General features: G+C 43.0%; 1 protein-coding gene across 3 annotated transcripts; it reads right to left on the bottom strand.

The window, feature by feature from the left end:
• Window positions 1-858: 858 nt before the first annotated feature.
• On the bottom strand, window positions 859-19,716 carry LOC121579505 (ribosomal protein S6 kinase alpha-4-like). 3 transcript variants are annotated; one of them, XM_041894125.2, is made up of 19 exons: window positions 19,552-19,716; window positions 18,699-18,814; window positions 17,531-17,602; window positions 17,204-17,271; window positions 16,938-17,088; window positions 15,046-15,161; window positions 14,756-14,863; window positions 14,542-14,622; window positions 14,327-14,430; window positions 12,123-12,273; window positions 11,842-12,003; window positions 11,636-11,761; window positions 10,231-10,364; window positions 9,921-10,014; window positions 9,481-9,651; window positions 8,968-9,159; window positions 8,717-8,885; window positions 6,914-7,077; window positions 859-3,027 (listed from the first exon to the last, which is right to left on the bottom strand). In XM_041894125.2, the coding sequence occupies exons 2-19, from the start codon at window positions 18,790-18,792 to the stop codon at window positions 2,803-2,805; spliced, it is 2,382 nt and encodes a 793-aa protein (XP_041750059.1). In that variant the 5' UTR covers window positions 18,793-18,814; window positions 19,552-19,716; the 3' UTR covers window positions 859-2,802. The 3 variants fall into 3 exon arrangements, with proteins under 3 accessions (XP_041750059.1, XP_045080373.1, XP_041750060.1); XM_045224438.1 differs by having other exon boundaries at window positions 18,699-19,716; XM_041894126.2 differs by lacking the exons at window positions 18,699-18,814; window positions 19,552-19,716 and adding an exon at window positions 18,217-18,283.
• Window positions 19,717-19,930: the final 214 nt, after the last annotated feature.

The following is a 19,930-nucleotide window of genomic DNA, read 5'->3' as shown; positions in this document are numbered from 1 at the left end:
CACTGGAACTGTTTGGGTTCCATATAGTACATGCTGGTGATGGAATGTTGCCTCCTCGAGTCCTATGGTGCACAGAAGTCATCTTTAGATTTAATGGAAGGAGTTGTCAGAAAGCAAGGGTTACATTTTGATGGCAGGGGAATAAAAGTGGTACATCTGCCATAAAATCAACCTTGATGCATTTACTGACACGGGTAGAGCTGCACTTCTCTACTGTTAATTATTTAAAAGCTTGGTGGAGGAATGCAAGACAAAGTCTGCATGTGTGATCTGTTCGCAGGGCTCTCGGGTCTGCCAAAAGAGTTTGTGTGTATCTGTGTGAAAGGGCTGGGTATATCTGCTCACGTATACATTTCATCCATTCCAGTGTGTGTATGTGTGTGTGTGTGTGAGAGAGAGTGTGTGAGAGTGTGTGTGTTCTCACCGAAGGCAGGCTCAGGCCTCTTGGGTCACTTCCAAGGCTGCAGATTGTAATTGATGGAATGGTTTTGATTTAGCGTTCCATCTGTGTCATGCTCAATATATCACAATTTCCTATGCAAATGATCCACTCAAGGATCGTTTTGATTAATGGCACAATGAGTCACATTATAGTCATTGGTTTTCAATGGCTCATTGTGCCTGTTGGCCTGCTACTGGTAAGCACCCTACTGTCCCCTGCTGGCAACATAATAATACTACAGGCCATTTCTGTCAATTCTCAATTTAACAAATAATACTGTATGTCACATATTTCCTGGATCCACAAAATACATTCCAAGACAGTTGAATTGAAAAAAACACATCAGTCATCATCTCTAACGCAAAAATACTAATGTCAAATTGATGTATGAGACTAAGAACACAGAAGAAAACGAGTAAATTGAGTAAAGTCATTTATTTTGCTCCAGATTGAAGTGATCTTGACGCACACCAAGCATCACAAGTTATCGTGACGTAGTGAATCTCAATATCATGATATGCTTTGAAGAAAGCAAAAAAATGTTGGGCAAAAAGGACAGCAATACATGAAATTGGTAGTAGCTCATTAAAAAGAGTCTCAAATTCATAACATTAAAAAGACAACACACGACATCAACAGCCAAATGAAAATACAAACAAGAGCATAGTGACAAAAGCACGGTTCCAGACACAAAATAATGTTTATAAGGAGTAACTAATAAAAAATCTGTGATCAATACAATTATATTTACTACAGTAACTTGCAATAATACTTTACCTGAAGACTAATAAGGAAAAGAGCACATCCAATCCCCAGAACCAGTCACGCCGCACGCACACCAACATGTATACAGTACATATGCTCATGAAAACCATAACCACAGCATTATAAAAACACATAAAAACCCATGAAATGTAATAAATACTCAAATAAGCACTGTTTAAATCTGAAATAATATCACTGATTAAATGACTACATTTGTGTGATATCCAGGTATAAATCAAATCAACAGTCAATATATTCCGGTAAAAAAAGTGATTAGTAAATGATCAGTGTAACTGACATTCAATGACCAAACACCTAAATGTCTACAAAAACACTAACTTCTTTAAATCAGGGTGACAATATTTACCGCCAGTAAAAATAATTCATATTTTGGTTTGGCCCCCTAATATACCGAAAAGTTGCTCTGCTCATAATCATTTACATAATGCGCTTTAGGGCACTGTGTATGGGACTATGTCAAATCAGAATGTCTATCACCAAGTGTTCCATTTCCCTGTCTTCTCTGACTGTCAGAATCATGATCGTTGTTAATGAAGCACACATATGAATACAGAACAATGGATGCCATTATTTGATTCTCAGGTGAACTTCAGCGAACCAGTTAACTATGCAAACAGACACCAACGTCGATAGAAGGCTGAAATCGCAAGCCAAAGGAAATAATACTAAGGGTCCTGTAAATTGGCACTATGTGACAAGAACCATTGGGTTACAAAGACAGTGTCAAAGTTCATTTGAATAGCTGTCCGCAGAACCACCATTCTTTCTTAATCTCAACCACATCATTAAAAACAGTGAGAGACTGCCAACAGACTCCAAGCCACTTCCTCGCCATGCGATGAGTGCTCTGTATCTATCCATAAGTGCTCTGTTGTGGAGGTCATGACCTCCCTGTGTAAATATGGCTTGTGCTCATTCATGACTCCGTATTTCCCTTTACCCCTTTTGAACTCTCTCACTCCGCTTCTCTCTGACTTGTTCTACGACAGGGTTCCTTACCCCAGGTAATGACAACATGCAAACATCAGGATTATCTCCAACTGCGTGCTCATCATCACCCTGCTAAGGTGACTGAAAACTTCATAAGTATGATCTTAAAGCCAACGAAGTGTCTTCCATAACTTACCCATACTGATATATAGCCTCTAGACCAGAAATTAGAAAACAATAGTCTAAAGCTTAGTTCCACTCAAGAAATTACATGTTAGTTAATTTCTTGAGAAAACGTATGAGATGGTACAAGCTACTACAGATGGTATTAATACATATAGATGAAGTCCTTGCATCATTATGATAACTCAAAATGCCATTCAGCATAGTCTTTTAAAGAAAACAGGGTCGTGAACCCTTTTGTTTCATCTTAAGTATTGAATTAGTCTCTTACTTTGTTCATAAATAAGTTATTAGAATTTGGAGATTCTATATGACTTTGGACTTAGAGGGGATAACAAATCAAGTAATTTCTGGTCTTTCAGAGCTAGTATTCCAATCTGTCATAGCTGAATTAATGTGCTTCATTCTCCTAACTCTATTCCTCCCACTCTTCCCCCTCCTCTTGTTCCCCTCCTCGCCTGCTAGCTCTTTTCTAGCTTTGGGGGTAGAGTTTGGTGTGGTGGCTGTGTTTTTAGGTTTGTTGTAGCGGCAGAGGCAGCTGAGGAAGAGGAGGAAGAGGAGGAGGAAGAGGAGCTCCGTCGAGTCTCCACACCTGTACTTGTCATCTTGAGCTTGCGTCGCTTTGCAAGGGGGGCGTTGTCGACACTCTTCAGAAAGAAGCCCTCCCTCTTCCCCTTGTTGAACGCCTAATGGAGAGGATGTACATACAATTATATAGCCTACTTATTCTATTACATTGCACATCCACCTACCTCCATTATACACTCAGTGGCCAGTTTATTAGGCACACCGTTCACAAAAATGGTTCGCTGGCTATATAAAGCAGGCAGACAGGCATCAAGGCATTCAGTTACTGTTCGATTGAACATTGGAATGGGCAAAACGAGAGACCTAAGCAACTTTGAGCGTGGTATGATCGCCGATGCCAGGCAAGCCGGTTCCAGTATCTCAGAAACGGCCGGCCACCTGGGATTTTTATGCACGACAGTGTCTAGGGTTTACTGAGAATGGTGCGACAAACAATAAACATCCAGTCAGCGGCAGTTCTGTGGGCGAAAACAGCTCGTTGATGAGAGGTCGAAGGAGAATGGCAAGAAGCTAACAGGCAGGCCACGAACAGGCAAATAATGGCACAGTACAACAGTGGTGTGCCGAACGGCATCTTGGAACGCAGAACTCGTCGGTCCTTGTCACGGATGGGCTATTGCAGCAGACGACCACACCAGGTTCCACTCCTATCAGCTAAAAACATGAACAAGCAGCTCCAGTGGGCACGCGATCACCAAGACTTTACAATTGAGTGAAAAAACATTGCCTGGTCCAACGAATCCGGGTACCTGTTGCGTCATGCTGATGGCAGAGTCAGGATTCTGACGTAAGCAGCATGAGTCCACGGCCCCATCCTGCCTGGTGTCAGCGGTGTAATGGTGTGGGGAATGTTTTCCTGGCACACGTTAGGTCCCTTGATACTAATTGAGCAATGTTTCCATGCCCCGACAAAATCAGGCTGTTCTGGAGGCAAAGGGGGCTCCAACCCGGTACTAGATGGTGTACCTAATAAACAGGCAACTAAATGTATTTCTCTATTGTCGTTATATTGCACATACCATTTATTATATTAATATATTACTGTTTTTGTAGTCATATTGTGTTGTTAGGCCTGAGACGTCAATATATCCTCCAAACACCAGCTTCGAGGGCATGATCACTTTTATACAATGGGTTACCAACACATTCAAATAATGATTGACATATTTTTCATGAATGTTATTTTGATGAATTTATTCATACTAATTTATTTCATTCTTACACAAGTTATAGTCCCGACACAAATCTAGGGTTGCTCCCCAAGTCGGCTGGTCGTTCATTCCATCGGTTAGGTTGCCAGACCCAGTCATGAAGTATTTTTATTCTACAGCTATGGACGGGACCCAGTCGTTCATTCTAAATGTTCCCTTGCCATGCTGGCTGGCAACGTTCTTATCACCAGGCTTGCTAGCTAGCCAACTTGGGCTAACACAGTCACGTCAAACAGTGCAGCCAGAATAAGAGAAAATTAGCTGCATTTGCGCTTCTTCAAGCTGTTTTATAGTGACGTTTACAGTGAGGGAAAAAAGTATATGATCCCCTGCTGATTTTGTACGTTTGCCCACTGACAAAGACATGATCAGTCTATAATTTTAAATGGTAGGTTTATTTGAACAGTGAGAGACAAAGAAATCCAGAAAAATGCATGTCAAAAATGTTATAAATTAATTTGCATTTTAATGAGGGACATAAGTATCTGACCCCTCTGCAAAACATGACTTAGTACTTGGTGGCAAAACCCTTGTTGGCAATCACAGAGGTCAGACGTTTCTTGTAGTTGGCCACCAGGTTTGCACACATCTCAGGAGGATTTTGTTCCACTCCTCTTTGCAGATCTTCTCCAAGTCATTAAGGTTTCGAGGCTGACGTTTCGAGGCTGAAGATTTTCTATGGGATTAAGGTCTAGAGACTGGCTAGGCCACTCCAGGACCTTAATGTGCTTCTTCTTGAGCCACTCCTTTGTTGCCTTGGCCGTGTGTTTTGGGTCATTGTCATGCTGGAATACCCATCCACGACCCATTTTCAATGCCCTGGCTGAGGGAAGGAGGTTCTCACCCAAGATTTGACGGTACATGGCCCCGTCCATCGTCCCTTTGATGCTGTGAAGTTGTCCTGTCCCCTTAGCAGAAAAACACCCCCAAAGCATAACGTTTCCACCTCCATGTTTGACGGTGGGGATGGTGTTCTTGGGGTCATAGGCAGCATTCCTCCTCCTCCAAACACGGCGAGTTGAGTTGATGCCAAAGAGCTCCATTTTGGTGTCATCTGACCACAACACTTTCACCCAGTTCTCCTCTGAATCATTCAGATGTTCATTGGTAAACTTCAGACGGCCCTGTATATGTGCTTTCTTGAGCAGGGGGACCTTGTGGGCGCTGCAGGATTTCAGTCCTTCACGGCGTAGTGTGTTACCAATTGTTTTCTTGGTGACTATGGTCCCAGCTGCCTTGAGATCATTGACAAGATCCTCCCGTGTAGTTCTGGGATGATTCCTCACCGTTCTCATGATCATTGCAACTCCACAAGGTGAGTTCTTGCATGGAGCCCCAGGCCGAGGGAGATTGACAGTTATTTTGTGTTTCTTCCATTTGCGAATAATCGCACCAACTGTTGTCACCTTCTCACCAAGCTGCTTGGCGATGGTCTTGTAGCCCATTCCAGCCTTGTGTAGGTTTACAATCTTGTCCCTGACATCCTTGGAGAGCTCTTTGGTCTTGGCCATGGTGGAGAGGTTGGAATCTGATTGATTGATTGCTTCTGTGGACAGGTGTCTTTTATACAGGTAACAAGCTGAGATTAGGAGCACTCCCTTTAAGAGTGTGCTCCTAATCTCAGCTCCTTACCTGTAGAAAAGACACCTGGGAGCCAGAAATCTTTCTGATTGAGAGGGGGTCAAATACTTATTTCCCTCATTAAAATGCAAATCAATTTATAACATTTTTTACATGCGTTTTTATGGATTTTTTTGTTGTTATTCTGTCTCTGACTGTTCAAATAAACCTACCATTAAAATTATAGACTGATCATTTCTTTGTCAGTGGGCAAACGTACAAAATCAGCAGGGGATCAAATACTTTTTTCCCCTCACTGTATTTGGATACATCCATAACAATGAGCTAATGATGCGCGATTTCGCCTGGCATAGAAAATTGGCTCTCTTGCAAGGACACGGTTTAGAGGAGCTAGCCAACTACACAGCTAACACAATGATTCAAACTGAAGTTGGAAAGACAGCAAACTAGCTGCATTTCATTTGACCTGTTTTTCTATTGACATTTCTTTGTATATATCTATAAAAAAATATGCCGATTCATGATTTCGACTGGCTGAGAAAAGCTGTCTTTCTTCACATTCATTACTGTATGGGACAGCTGGAGATTGAATTTCAGATGGCAAGGCTTATACAAATCTCCACTGTTGAAAATCAAATGCTAGTCTAAAAGAAAGGGGAGATAATGTCTAGATGCTTTTATACAGTGGAGATCAAGTTGATAAATTGTCTGGCTGGGCTGATGAGACAGTGGATTGCGCAGTGAGATGGAACAGTAAATAGGCATTTCAACGTCATAGCCTTAGCCGGTGGTAACTTGTGGAACAGACAACAGCTGGAAAGCGGTTTTAACCAATCAGCATCCAGGATTAGACCCGTTGTATAAATACGCATATATACTCGTATGACTACTCGTATACTATATATTTTTAACTTCTACTTTTGACTCAATTTTTTCTTGAAAACGTTCATAAATGTTGCACTGTTCGAGAGAAGAGCTTGCGAGTACGCATTTAATTGTACAGTGTTAAAATTAACTTTGATTTGGTCGGGAGAGTAGGAAGAGCATCTGCTAAATGACTAAAATGTAAATGTAAGAAGACATTAAATCAAAAAGTTGAAAAGAACACAAGGAATGCAATCTACTGGTATACTTTTTCCGCACTGGATTTGAGTATAAAAATAAAAAAAGAAGAGATTAAGTGTTTCATTACCTTGTAGGTGGCGTTGACATAGGAGCGGACGATGGGGCCGCTGGACTCTAGCACATCTGGGGTGCAGAGGGGGGTGGAAGATACAATGGCGCCGCCCTGCAGCCAGCTGTTCTCTCTCAGAGCAGACAGCTTGAGACGCCTCTCTGGAGCCACTGTCAGCAGACCTGAACACAAACAGGGAGGGGGGTTGGTTTAGAAGAGTTAGGGAGGGAGAGCAAAAATGTAATATGAGGTGGGGCAGAGAAAGTAAGACTGAAAGGAGGAAAGGGAGTGACCGATAAAGGGATTACATTTCTTATATACACAGTACCAGTCAAAAGTTTGGTCACACCTTCTCATTCAAGCATTTTTCTTTATTTTTACTATTTTCTACATTGTAGAATAATAGTGAAGACATCGAAACTATGAAATAACACATATGGAATCATGTAGTAACCAAAAAAGTGTTAAACAAATCAAAATATATTTTATATTTGAGATTCTTCAAAGTAACAACCCTTTGCCTTGATGACAGCTTTGCACACTCTTTGCATTCTCTCAACAAGCTTCACCTGGAATGCTTTTCTAACCGTCTTGAAGGAGTTCCCACATGTGCTGTGCACTTGTTGGCTGCTTTTACTTCACTCTGCGGTCCAACTCATCCCAAACCATCTCAATTGGGTTGAGGTCGGGTGATTGTGGAGGCCAGGTCATCTGATGCAGCACTCCATCACTCTCCTTCTTGGTCAAATAGCCCTTACACAGCCTGGAGGTGTGTTGGGTCATTGTCCTGTTGAAAAACAAATGATAGTCCCACTAAGCGCAAACCAGGTGGGATTGCGTACCGCTGTGGTAGCCATGCTTGTTAAGTATGCCTTGAATTCTAAATAAATCACAGACAGTGTCACCAGCAAAGCACACCCACACCATAACACCTCCTCCTCCATGCTTCACGGTGGGAAATACACATGCGGAGATCATCCGTTCACCTACTCTGCGTCTCACAAAGACACGGCGGTTGGAATCTAAAATCTAACATTTGGACTCATCAGACCGAAGGACAGATTTCCACTGGTCTAATGTCCATTGCTCTTGTTTCTTGGCCCAAGCAAGTCTCTTCTTCTTATTGGTGTCCTTTAGTAGTGGTTTCTTTGCAGCAATTCGACCATGAAGGCCTGATTCACGCAGTCTCCTCTGAACAGTTGATGTTGAGATGTGTCTGTTACTTGAACTCTGAAGCATTTATTTGGGCTGCAATTTCTGAGGCTGGTAACTCGAACAAACTTATCCTCTGCTGAAGAAAAAAAGTTCTTCAAATGTTCTGGATTGACTGTCCTTCATGTCTTAAAGTAATAATGGACTGTTGTTTATCTTTGCTTATTTGAGCTGTTCTTGCCATAATATGGACTTGGTCTTTTAACAAATAGTGCTGTCTTCTGTATACCAACCTTAAATTGTCACAACACAACTGATTGGCTCAAACGCATTAAGAAGGAGAGAAATTCCACAAATTAACTTTTAACAAGGCACACCTGTTAATTGAAACGCATTCCAGGTGACTACCTCATGAAGCTGGTTGAGAGAATGCCAAGAGTGTGCAAAGCTGTTATCAAGGCAAAGGGTGGCTACTTTGAAGAATCTCAAATATATTTTGATTTGTTTAACACTTTTTTGGTTACTCCATGATTCCATGTGTTATTTCATAGTTTTGATGTCTTCACTATTATTCTACAAATAAAGAAAACCCTGGAATGAGTAGGTGTGTCCAAACTTTTGACTGGTACTGTATATGTAGTGAACATATGAATTGCATCTGAAACACACCTTTCACAAGCTCTTTAGCCTCCTCTGAAACACCCTTCCAAGCCTCTCCAGCCAATGAGAAGTCACCCTCTTTAATCTTATGCATGATGTCAGCAGCATAAGATGAGGTCATCCCCGCCCGCTGCTGCTGCTCACTCTGAAAGGGCACCTGTCCTGACAGCATGGTGTACTGCCAGAGAAACACACACCCACATCATTAATAACAGAATGAGAATTAATTGAACTAATGACACATTAGAGTCAGTAAGTACCAGGATGACCCCAAGGCTCCAGAGGTCGCAGGCCTGGTCGTAGCCGGTGCTGTGGAAGAGCTCAGGAGCCGCGTACTGCAGTGTGAAGCATGGAGTCTGCAGGGGGGCGCTGCCCACAGGGCACAGCCGGGCAAAACCAAAATCTATCACCTTGAGTACCGAGTCCTCCCCCTCGTCTGCAAAAAGCACATTCTGCAAGGCGGAGAGAGAGCGAGAGCAGTGAGTGGGCAGTGCAGGAACAACTCAGTCAACAGAAGGTTACATTCATTGGCTGATGTAATGGAGCAACAAATGTCAATTTATTTCACCCTGAAACAACCAAATAAAATAGGCCATGCTTAGTGGTTTTTACAGCATTGCTAAACACCTTGATTTCATTATACTCACTGGCTGCAGAATTTGGTCAGTGTAGTGTAATATTGCAGCTATTTCAATGTGACTCCTTCCTGGACATATATTTCTATAGATCCTAGAATATATGCAGACTCTCTGTGAGTCAGTCTGTTGGCCCACCTCTGGTTTGAGGTCTCTGTGCACCACTCCAGCCTCGTGCATGAAGCCGACAGCTGACACCAGGCTCCTGAGCAGCTGACTGGCCTCTGCCTCCCCAAACAGCTTCTTCCTCTTGATCCTCTCCAGCAGCTCCCCCCCACGCAGCAGCTCCATCACCAGGTACGTATGGAACTGAGAGAGGGAGGAAGAGATGGGGGTGATTGAGAGGGAGATGGGAGAGGAGGAAGACAGAGAGAGAAGATTACGTTGTATCTGTGATGAGAATTTGTTGTTATTGCTGCATGATTGCTTAAGTTTCCCAATAAGTTCCCCAAATGTCAAACATGATTGTGATTCAAGTCCTGCCCCCTTGTAAGTAAACACAGCAAATGAGAAGAGAAAGAACGCCTGACAGTTTTGCTTGAACATCTGCTGATGGCATTTCTATCATCAATGTGTACCTGATCAGTGTAGACCTCGTGCAGTTTGACGATGTTGGGGTGAGCCTCACACTGCCTGAGGGCAGCAATCTCCCTCTGAGTGTTCAATTCCATTCTAACGAGAGAGAGAGAGAGAGTTCAAAGGCATTCATACATTAAAAGGTCAACAACACAAAGCACCTCAGTGCGCCAAACAGGTATGGTAATGCATTGGAATAGAATATATTAAAACACACAGCAGCGTGAAGTGTGTAATTCATCATGCAGGTGTAGCAATGACACGTTGCATTAGTGCGTGACAGAGTCTCAGCCAGCGCCACGCCCGGCTCACCTGCGGCTGATGATCTTGACGGCGTACTCATGGCCGCTCTGGCGGTGTCGACACTTCCTGCACACAGAGAAGCTGCCCTCACCCAGCGGCGCCCCCTGTAGGCACAGCTCATACAGCTGGAAGAACGTAGAGTCCTGCAGAGGACAAGAGAGGGAAGTGAAGTACAAACTACACAGCGAACTGCAGAATGTGTCAAAATGTGCTCCACTGCAGGAAATGTCCAAATCTTACCCTTGTTAAATGTCAAATTATTGCACACAGATTTGTTTTACTAATGCAGCTCAGGTTAACAGACCCTCTCTGGATACATTCCAGTGTTAGTTATTTGTCAAACGCCTATTTTTCAGTGGCAATTGACAAGACAATAACTAACTTAATACACCCAGAAAAAAACATAACTAAAATGATTTTTTCATTTTGGTTGACGAAAACGAGATGAATTTATCTCTGTGACTAAAATATGACTAGTAAGTGGACTGGACAATAATTTTTGTAGAGATTGAGAGCTTTTCAGTGTTATTTGTTTGGTCCAATCAAAAGCATGCAGGACATTAGCAGAATTGTAAGGCTTTCTCAATGCAATGTTGCAATTCTGTTATTGGTGGAAAATAAATACCATGCTCAGGTCATTCACGATTCACCTCTCTGCCCAGCAACCGTTATCCAATCTGGCGACAACAAATCATTGATGCAAATAAGGCACACGCCATGGCTACTCCCGGTGGTACAAGCTCCCGGTAGGAAAAGGGGCGACGTTTGGAGCCACCTTGTCGATTCAAACAAGACCGAATGCAACGTTTCCACAGGAGAAGACAGTGTTTGCACCCACAAGTTGACGGGGAAAATTACTACCAACCTCAAGAGATATCTGAAAGCGCATCATCCCAATACATACGCTCAGGTAACAACAGATTGATAATCCTATCTAGTTAGTTTGCTGCAACCTATCAGACCACTACTGATGACAGAACTTTGATTACAATATAGCTACAGTATGTCAAGGGGTGTGATTTTAATCTGCTGCAGAGTAATGTGTTCTGCCACCTTGGCTGTTGGGTAGAGAAGGATGTTATGCAGAAAGATATGTTGGTAGAACAAGCTATGCATGTTTGTGCACATGGAAGTCAATCATTTATGTTTACTATAGGTTAATGAGGCACAAGAAAATGGTGACTAAAATGAAAGAGCATTTGGTTGACTAAAATGGCCCAGTGTTTTCGTCATTTTGACATTAACTAGAGTAAATCACTATTCAAATGACAAAAATGTGACTAAGACAATTATATTTGAGTCAAAATGACTAAGACTAGACTACATTTTTTTTTAAAGAGTGCCAACATTAACACCGATACATAGCACCTAACCTCTTGTCTATCCTGAGGCCATGAGAGGACTAGTTCAATACCTCTAACATAGCACTGCGACGGACAGTGGCTGAGCCCGGCCGGTCTGCTCCCATCTGGCCCTCCATGAAGTCACCCATCACCACGTTCTTGTTGAACAGAATGGAGGGAGCAACGAAGGAGTAGCCCTGAAATAGAAGAGAAGACTATTGTGCATGTAGGGTGGCTTTCTGTGACAGTGTCAGCACACAATGAGTATTTAACATACCTGGAACAGCCGGTCAGTACTTGGTGGGGTGCTGGCTGGAGAGTAGACAGGATTCATGCCAGTGAACTCCTCAGCAAAGTTCCCTGTATCCAACTCACTCCTGATTTCTGGTTTGAATGGGCTGACTACCTTCTTCTCAGCCAGGTCTGACCAACTGAGACCCTAGGAATATAGAGCAATGGGACGAGAATGGTGAGAGGAGTGTGTATGCACGTTGGGAGAGAGAGAGAGGGAGTGAGATGGGCCTAGAGACAGAGAGATGCAGGAGAGAAGAGGAGCACCTTGAAGAAGGCATGACTCTTGATGTCTTCGGCCCCTCGTGGCCCCGAGCCCAGTCTCCTGTGGGGGTCTTTGACCAACAGCTTCCTCAGCAGGTCCTGAGCCACGACTCCGATCATAGAGGGGAACGGCGGCTCGCAGCGTAAGATACGCCTGAGAGGAGGACAGGAGGGGGGCGGTCCGAAGAAGAGAAACAGGGAAGAGCAATCACTTTGCCTTCAGAAAGTATTCATAGCCCTTGACTTATTGGATTAAAATCAGTTTTTTTCCCCTCAATACCCCATAATGACAAAGTGAAAACATGTATTTAGAAATGTTTGCAAAATTATTGAAAATGAAATACAGAAATATTTCATTTACATAAGTATTCACACCCCCTTTGCTATGACACTCCAAATTGAGCTCAGGTACATCTAATTTCCTTTGATCATCCTTGAGATGTTACTACTTGTTTGGAGTCCACCTGTGGCCAACTCAATTGTTTGGACATTTAGAAAGAAACACACCTGTCTATTTAAGGTCCCACAGTTGACAGTGCATGTCAGAGCAGAAACTATACCATGAAGTCCAAGGAACTGTCCGTAGATCTCTGAGATAGAATTGTGATGATGCATATATCTGTGGAAGGGTATAAAACCATTTCTAGAGTGTTGAACGTTTCCAAGAGCACAGTGGTCTCCTTCATTGGGAAATGTAAAACATATGGAACTACCCAGACTCTGCCTAGAGCTGACCGTCCGACCAAACAGAGCAACCGGGCAAGAAGGACCTCGGTCAGGGAGGTGGCCAAGAACCCAATGACCACTCTAACAGAACTACAGAGTTCCTTGGCTGAGATGGGAGAACCTTCCAGAAGGACAACAGTCTTTACAGCACTTCACCAAACTGGGCTTTATGGGAGTTGCCAGACAGATGCCACTCCTGAGAAAAAAGCACATGACAGCACGCCTGGAGTTTGCAAAAAGGCACGTGAAAGACAGATCATAAGGCAAAATATTCTGTGAGACAAACATTTTACTCTTTGGCCTGAATTCAAAGCGCCATGTCTGGAGAAAACCAGGCACAGCTCATCACCCGTCTAACACCATCCCTACCGTAAAGCATAGAGGTGGCAGCATCATGCTATGTGGGTGCTTTTCAGCGGCAGGGACTGGGAGACTGGTAAGGATAGAGGGAACAATGAATGGAGCCAAATACAGGCAAGTCCTTGATGAGAACCTGCTTCAGTGTGCAAACTGGGGCAAAGATTTACATTCCAACAGGACAATGACCCCAAGCAGCCAAAGCAACACTGGAATGGCTTCAGAACAAGAATTTGAAAGTCCTTGAGTGGCCCAGCCAAAGCCCAGACATGAATCACATTGAAATACTGTGGAAAGACTTGAAGAGTCGGTGAACAGCAATCTAACAACAGCGCTTGAGAAAATCTTCAAGGAAGAATGGGAGAAAATCCCCAAATCCAGATGTGCAAAGCTGATACAGACAAACCCAAGACGACCTTAAAGCTGTAATTGCCACAAATGGTGCTTCAAAAAAATATTGACTCAGGGGGTGTGAATACTTATGTAAATGAGATATTTCTGCATTTCATTTTCAATACATTTGTTAATTTCTAAACATGTTTTCACTTTGTCATTATGGGGTAGTGTTTGTAGATGGGTGAATTTTTTTTTGTTTTTAATCCATTTTGAATTCAGGCTGTAACACAACAAAATGTGGAATAAGTCCCCTGTAGCTCAGTTGGTAGAGCATGGCGCTTGCAACGCCAGGGTTGTGGGTTCGTTTCCCACGGGGGGCCAGTATGAAAATGTATGCACTCACTAACTGTAAATCGCTCTGGATAAGAGCGTCTGCTAAATGACTAAAATGTAAATGAATAAGGCAAGGGATATGAATATTTTCTGAAGGCACTATGTAAACACAGCCCTCATTAAAAGGCAACCATTATGGCCATAAAGAACATGATTGAAAAGCAACGCATTACCAGAATGTCTAATTAGGCTGCAGGCTTTATGTTACACATAGGACGCAGCACAACTCATTTATTTGTTATTGTATTCAGACAGCAAGATAAAGAGGGGGAAAGGAGCCACCTTTACAATAGATGTCATTATTTTGATAAAGTTGCCGAGGGCCACAGACAATGATGAAAGACTGGGATGGAACCAGTGTATGTGTGGAGGGGTGGATGGCACGCAGCACTCACTTGGACACCTCACTCTGGGAGTTCCTCTCCCCCTCCAGGGTGAATGGTGACGCCCCCGTCAGCAACTCAAACATCAGGATCCCCAGACTCCACCAATCTACCGACTGGGGTGGGCAGGAGAACGGGGTAAACGGAAGAAGGAAAAAATGCAAGAAAGATGATACATTTGTGTTCTACAGTAATTGATGTCTAATGAATGATGGGTTAACTCTTACCTTTCCATGACCAGACTTCCCCCTGATGATCTCTGGAGCCATGTACTCTATGGTGCCACAGAACGAATACGTCCTTTCCTTCTGTAGTGGGGAAAATAAACACACGTCTCAGTCTGTAGTGACAAAAATATATGTATGCATGGATACATACATGCACAGATTGCGTCCACACAAATAGAGGTATCAATGAAAAAGGTCTTCCTTTTTTATGTACCTCCTCCTCCAGGAACTCTTTGCTGAGCCCAAAATCTGTCAGCACCAAATGTCCCTCGCTGTCCAATAGGATGTTCTCTAACTTGATGTCCCGGTACACGATACCTAGCTGTACGCATTATACCGAGAAAGAAGTTACATACACAGGATAACATACGATTAACAGATCAGAGCATAGTATCTAGCCCACATGTAATCATGTAAGGTTAACATGTATGTGGATCACAGATACAATTAAGGAATGGAATATCAGCAAGGTAATGTAAAGGACAGAAAGGCTCGATAACATACCTTGTGGAGGTGCTCCAGGGCCAGGATAATCTCCCCGATGTAGATCCGCACCTCTTCCTCAGAGAAGTGATCCCGCTGGTACAAGTGTGTGAACATCTCCCCTCCGCTCACATAGTCTATACACAGACACATACATTTACAGTGAGGGAAAAAAGTATTTGATCCCCTGCTGATTTTGTACGTTTGCCCACTGACAAAGACATGATCAGTCTATAATTTTAATGGTAGGTTTATTTGAACAGTGAGAGACAGAATAACAACAACAAAATCCAGAAAAACACATGTCAAAAATGTTATAAATTGATTTGCATTTTAAATGAGGGAAATAAGTATTTGACCCCTCTGCAAAACATTACTTAGTACTTGGTGGCAAAACCCTTGTTGGCAATCACAGAGGTCAGACGTTTCTTGTAGTTGGCCACCAGGTTTGCACACATCTCAGGAGGGATTTTGTCCCACTCCTCTTTGCAGATCTTCTCCAAGTCATTAAGGTTTCGAGGCTGACGTTTGGCAACTCGAACGTTCAGCTCCCTCCACAGATTTTCTATGGGATTAAGGTCTGGAGACAGGCTAGGCCACTCCAGGACCTTAATGTGCTTTTTCTTGAGCCACTCCTTTGTTCCCTTGGCCGTGTGTTTTGGATCAATATCATGCTGGAATACCCATCCAAGACCCATTTTCAATGCCCTGGCTGAGGGAAGGAGGTTCTCACCCAAGATTTGATGGTACATGGCCCCGTCCATCGTCCCTTTGATGCTGTGAAGTTGTCCTGTCCCCTTAGCAGAAAAACAACCCCAAAGCATAATGTTTCCACCTCCATGTTTGACGGTGGGGATGGTGCTCTTGGGGTCATAGGCAGCATTCCTCCTCCTCCAAACACGGCGAGTTGAGTTGATGCCAAAGAGCTCGATTTTGGTCTCATCTGACCACAACACTTTCACCCAGTTCTCCTCTGAATCATTCAGATGTTCATTGGCAAACTTCAGACGGGCCTGTATATGTGCTTTCTTGAGCAGGGGGACCTTGCGGGAGCTGCAGGATTTCAGTCCTTCACGGCATAGTGTGTTACCAATTGTTTTCTTGGTGACTATGGTCCCAGCTGCCTTGAGATCATTGACAAGATCCTCCCGTGTAGATCTGGGCTGATTCCTCACCGTTCTCATGATCATTGCAACTCCACGAGGTGAGATCTTGCATGGAGCCCCAGGCCGAGGGAGATTGACAGTTATTTCGTGTTTCTTCCATTTGCAAATAATCGCACCAACTGTTGTCACCTTCTCACCAAGCTGCTTGGCGATGGTCTTGTAGCCCATTCCAGCCTTGTGTAGGTCTACAATCTTGTCCCGGACATCCTTGGAGAGCTCTTTGGTCTTGGCCATGGTGGAGAGGTTGGAATCTGATTGATTGATTGCTTCTGTGGACAGGTGTCTTTTATACAGGTAACAAACTGAGATTAGGAGCACACTCTTAAAGGGAGTGCTCCTAATCTCAGCTCGTTACCTGTAGAAAAGACACCTGGGAGCCAGAAATCTTTCTGATTGAGAGGGGGTCAAATACTTATTTCCCTCATTAAAATGCAAATCAATTTATAACATTTTTGACATGCGTTTTTCTGGATTTTTTTGTTGTTATTCTGTCTCTAACTGTTCAAATAAACCTACCATTACAATTATAGACTGATCATTTCTTTGTCAGTGGGCAAACGTACAAAATCAGCAGGGGATCAAATACTTTTTTCCCTCACTGTAACACTTGAACAGACAAGCAAAAAAAAAACACACATACACAGGCATATAGACAGAAACGCAGTATACACACAGAGACACACTTTCAGCCCTTCAAGGTCATAGCCGGAGAGTTCCATGTATGGGTCTGTTTGACCCAGCGCTCACCCAGGATGAGATGGAGCTTGGTCTGGGTCTGGAAGGCATAGTGCAGGGTGACCAGGAACGGGGACTGGCGGATGTGCTCCAGCACCTGTCTCTCTGTACGAGTGTGCTCCGCTGTCTTCGCCTTCTGAACGATGGCTGCTTTCTTCAGCACCTGAGACATTATTATCAACAGGTGGGTCAACCCGTCCAGAAATTCTCCCTACATCAGACAATGTCAACGCTTTGGTTGTCTTTGGACCAACGTCAAAGATGATACGGAGACTCACCTTCATGGCATACAGCTTCCCTTCATCATGACCACTGTTCTTTCTGACCAGAAACACTTTCCCATAGGCTAGACAGAGACACAGAGGAAAGATTTGAAAAGATTATCACATTTTATTGTAGCCCCTACCACCCACCCAGGAGCATCCACCACATTTACAACCTTAACCTTTCATTCTAAATGTTACACAAAAAATAGACAGTAAAATTAAGTTATCCAGGTCTCCAATAATACTATGGTGCAACTCAATATTAAAAGAAGGTGTTTCTAATGTTTGGTATACTCAGTGTATATGCAATCGACCCAAGATCGGCGCAGTGAGCCTCACCTCCTGTGCCCAAGACTTTGAGAAGCTCAAAGTTCTCCATGCCCACTCTCTCAGAATGGCCAGTGAGGTTAGCTGGCGGGGGGAGGAGTACAGTATCAGTGTTTGCACGCACACAACACACGATCGTGCAGGCACACACACACACACAAACTCTAGCAGAGCACAGTAAACTGAATATTTTGTGACACCACAACAAACATGATTGATTGTCTGCTTGCATTCATCCATGGCTGTGGTCCCAGGTGGTTCCCTGAGATACCACCACTCACCAAAATATAGCACATCAATCTGCACCTGAAGACAACTGAACACAGCTTGAACATTCACTACTACTTCTGCTATTGCTGTGTCAGTCAAGGTCAGGATGCAATTGTGTCAGGAAGCAGATATTGATCCACACAGAATTACAGAAACTCCAAACATAATCATTTTAAACTCCAAACACCTTACATAGAGCCCTAGTACAATAGCTGAAATTACAGAGGGGCAATATTTACCCAGTGTACCACATCTTGAAATCCTTTGGCAGATTCAAATAATCAATTATGAAACAGCATAGCGCTAGATTGCCAGATTAGTCAGACTGTGCCACACAACTGAATTGGTATACAGTCAAACAGGAGTTCAAAATCGTGGAAATGTTCCTTACAAGCTAGAATGTTTCATAAAATTACATTTGAACTTACTCTACCAGTTGGGCCTTCAGCTGCTCGAAATGTAAAACAAAACATCCCCGGGAAAGAATTATTAAACCGACTTCGAAATCCAGGTCTATGTGTGTGGCAATCAAGATGTGTTTGCTCATGACCGAAGGCACGTACACAAGACAGAAGTGCATGCATACTAACCAAAGTCTCACAGGTGTTTACATGGTTTTGTGCATGTGCCAGGTGATAGAAGTTTAAACTACAGTCCTGGCGCTCTAGTCTAAAAAGTCGGGTAAACAATACTTAACCGTGGATATTTTGTCTCAAATTTCGAGCAGCTGAAGGACCAACCGTACAGACAAGCAGTAGAGTAAGTTAAAATGTAATCGTATTTAACATTCTGGCTTGTAAGGAACATTTCCACAATTTTGCACTCCTATGTTTCAGACTGAATACCAATTCAATTGTGTAGCACAGTCTGATTAATCAGGCGAGGCGCTAGTTACTTTGATGTTACTTACCATTGGTAATCTCATGTTTGACAGTGGAGGCTTTTCTCCGGATCCCTGTATCGGAGTCCTGGCTACTACTACTATCCGAGCCGTCCCCAGGCATATCAAATATTTATGTGGCTACTCTTCAAATGAAATAAACCGATTTAGCTATATGCGTATGTGTTTTCTATAACCTCAGACGCACCAGATGTGATGAATAGTCAGAGAAAATGAAAAGTTGAGCCTTGTAAGATTTCATTTGGGGGCCTTTGTATGTATTGTGAACATGGTTTTGTTGTTGTGTTTTCTAAACAATATCATTGCTGCACTAAATCCCCTAGACATCCTGCTGTTCCGCCTAATCTTCAGGCGCACATAGATTTTCACTACACGACAACTAATAATGACGATCGTCTGAGTCAGAAATCACAAAGCAAGGCTTTACTTGTACTAAAGGGCAAATACTAGCACCATCTACCAAATATAGCCATCACTGTAATAATCAACCAGTTATCGTAAATCTGTAGCTAGTTTGCTAACTAACTGTGTCCATCATGAGGATGTTATTTCCTACTACGACAGACAAACTGCTGCTGATCTCTCTAGCACTGACCTGGTTACAATGTAGCTCCGAACTGACCAGACAGCGTTAAGCTGCCTACATAGTAGCCTATCTCTTGCTTGCTAGTTACCTTTTGCAACAATATATTTTGACAAACTGAAACTATCTACTCGTTTGTAGCAAAGCCGTTAGAAAGAATTACAACTAACTAGCTAACTTCAGTAATACCACAAAGCTATGTAAAAGCTCGCTATCTTGTCAGAGCTAGCTAGCTTGCCTACTGACAATCGGTTTATTTTAATTCCATAGCAAGCTTACTGTTTATAGCATGTCGCGAAGAGGTATTTTATCCTGTTTCGTCCGGATAGGATGTGACTCACGCTTAAGATATGCACCTTATCAATCTAATACATTTGACAACAATGACTGAAAAACTAGCTCCCGGTAGTTTAGCTAGCTAGCTAGACGATGTTGTGGCTGGGGAGTCCGTAGTACGGAAGCCGCAATGTCACATCCTTTATAACTTTTTGGAGAGAGAGACCTGTTAGAACTCTGAAGTTAGCTTCTGCAGCAGGTTACATATTTGCTGATATTAATGAGGATAGCTAGCTAAGTAATGACTGTGGTGATGATGATTATGATGATGATTATTTTATATTGATTAATTATCAGCTATCTAGTAGGCCTATGTCGTATC

This window comes from Coregonus clupeaformis, chromosome 13 (genome assembly GCF_020615455.1).
Source record: "Coregonus clupeaformis isolate EN_2021a chromosome 13, ASM2061545v1, whole genome shotgun sequence".
Taxonomy (NCBI): domain Eukaryota; kingdom Metazoa; phylum Chordata; class Actinopteri; order Salmoniformes; family Salmonidae; genus Coregonus; species Coregonus clupeaformis.
This window is presented reverse-complemented; position numbering and strand designations above follow the sequence as displayed.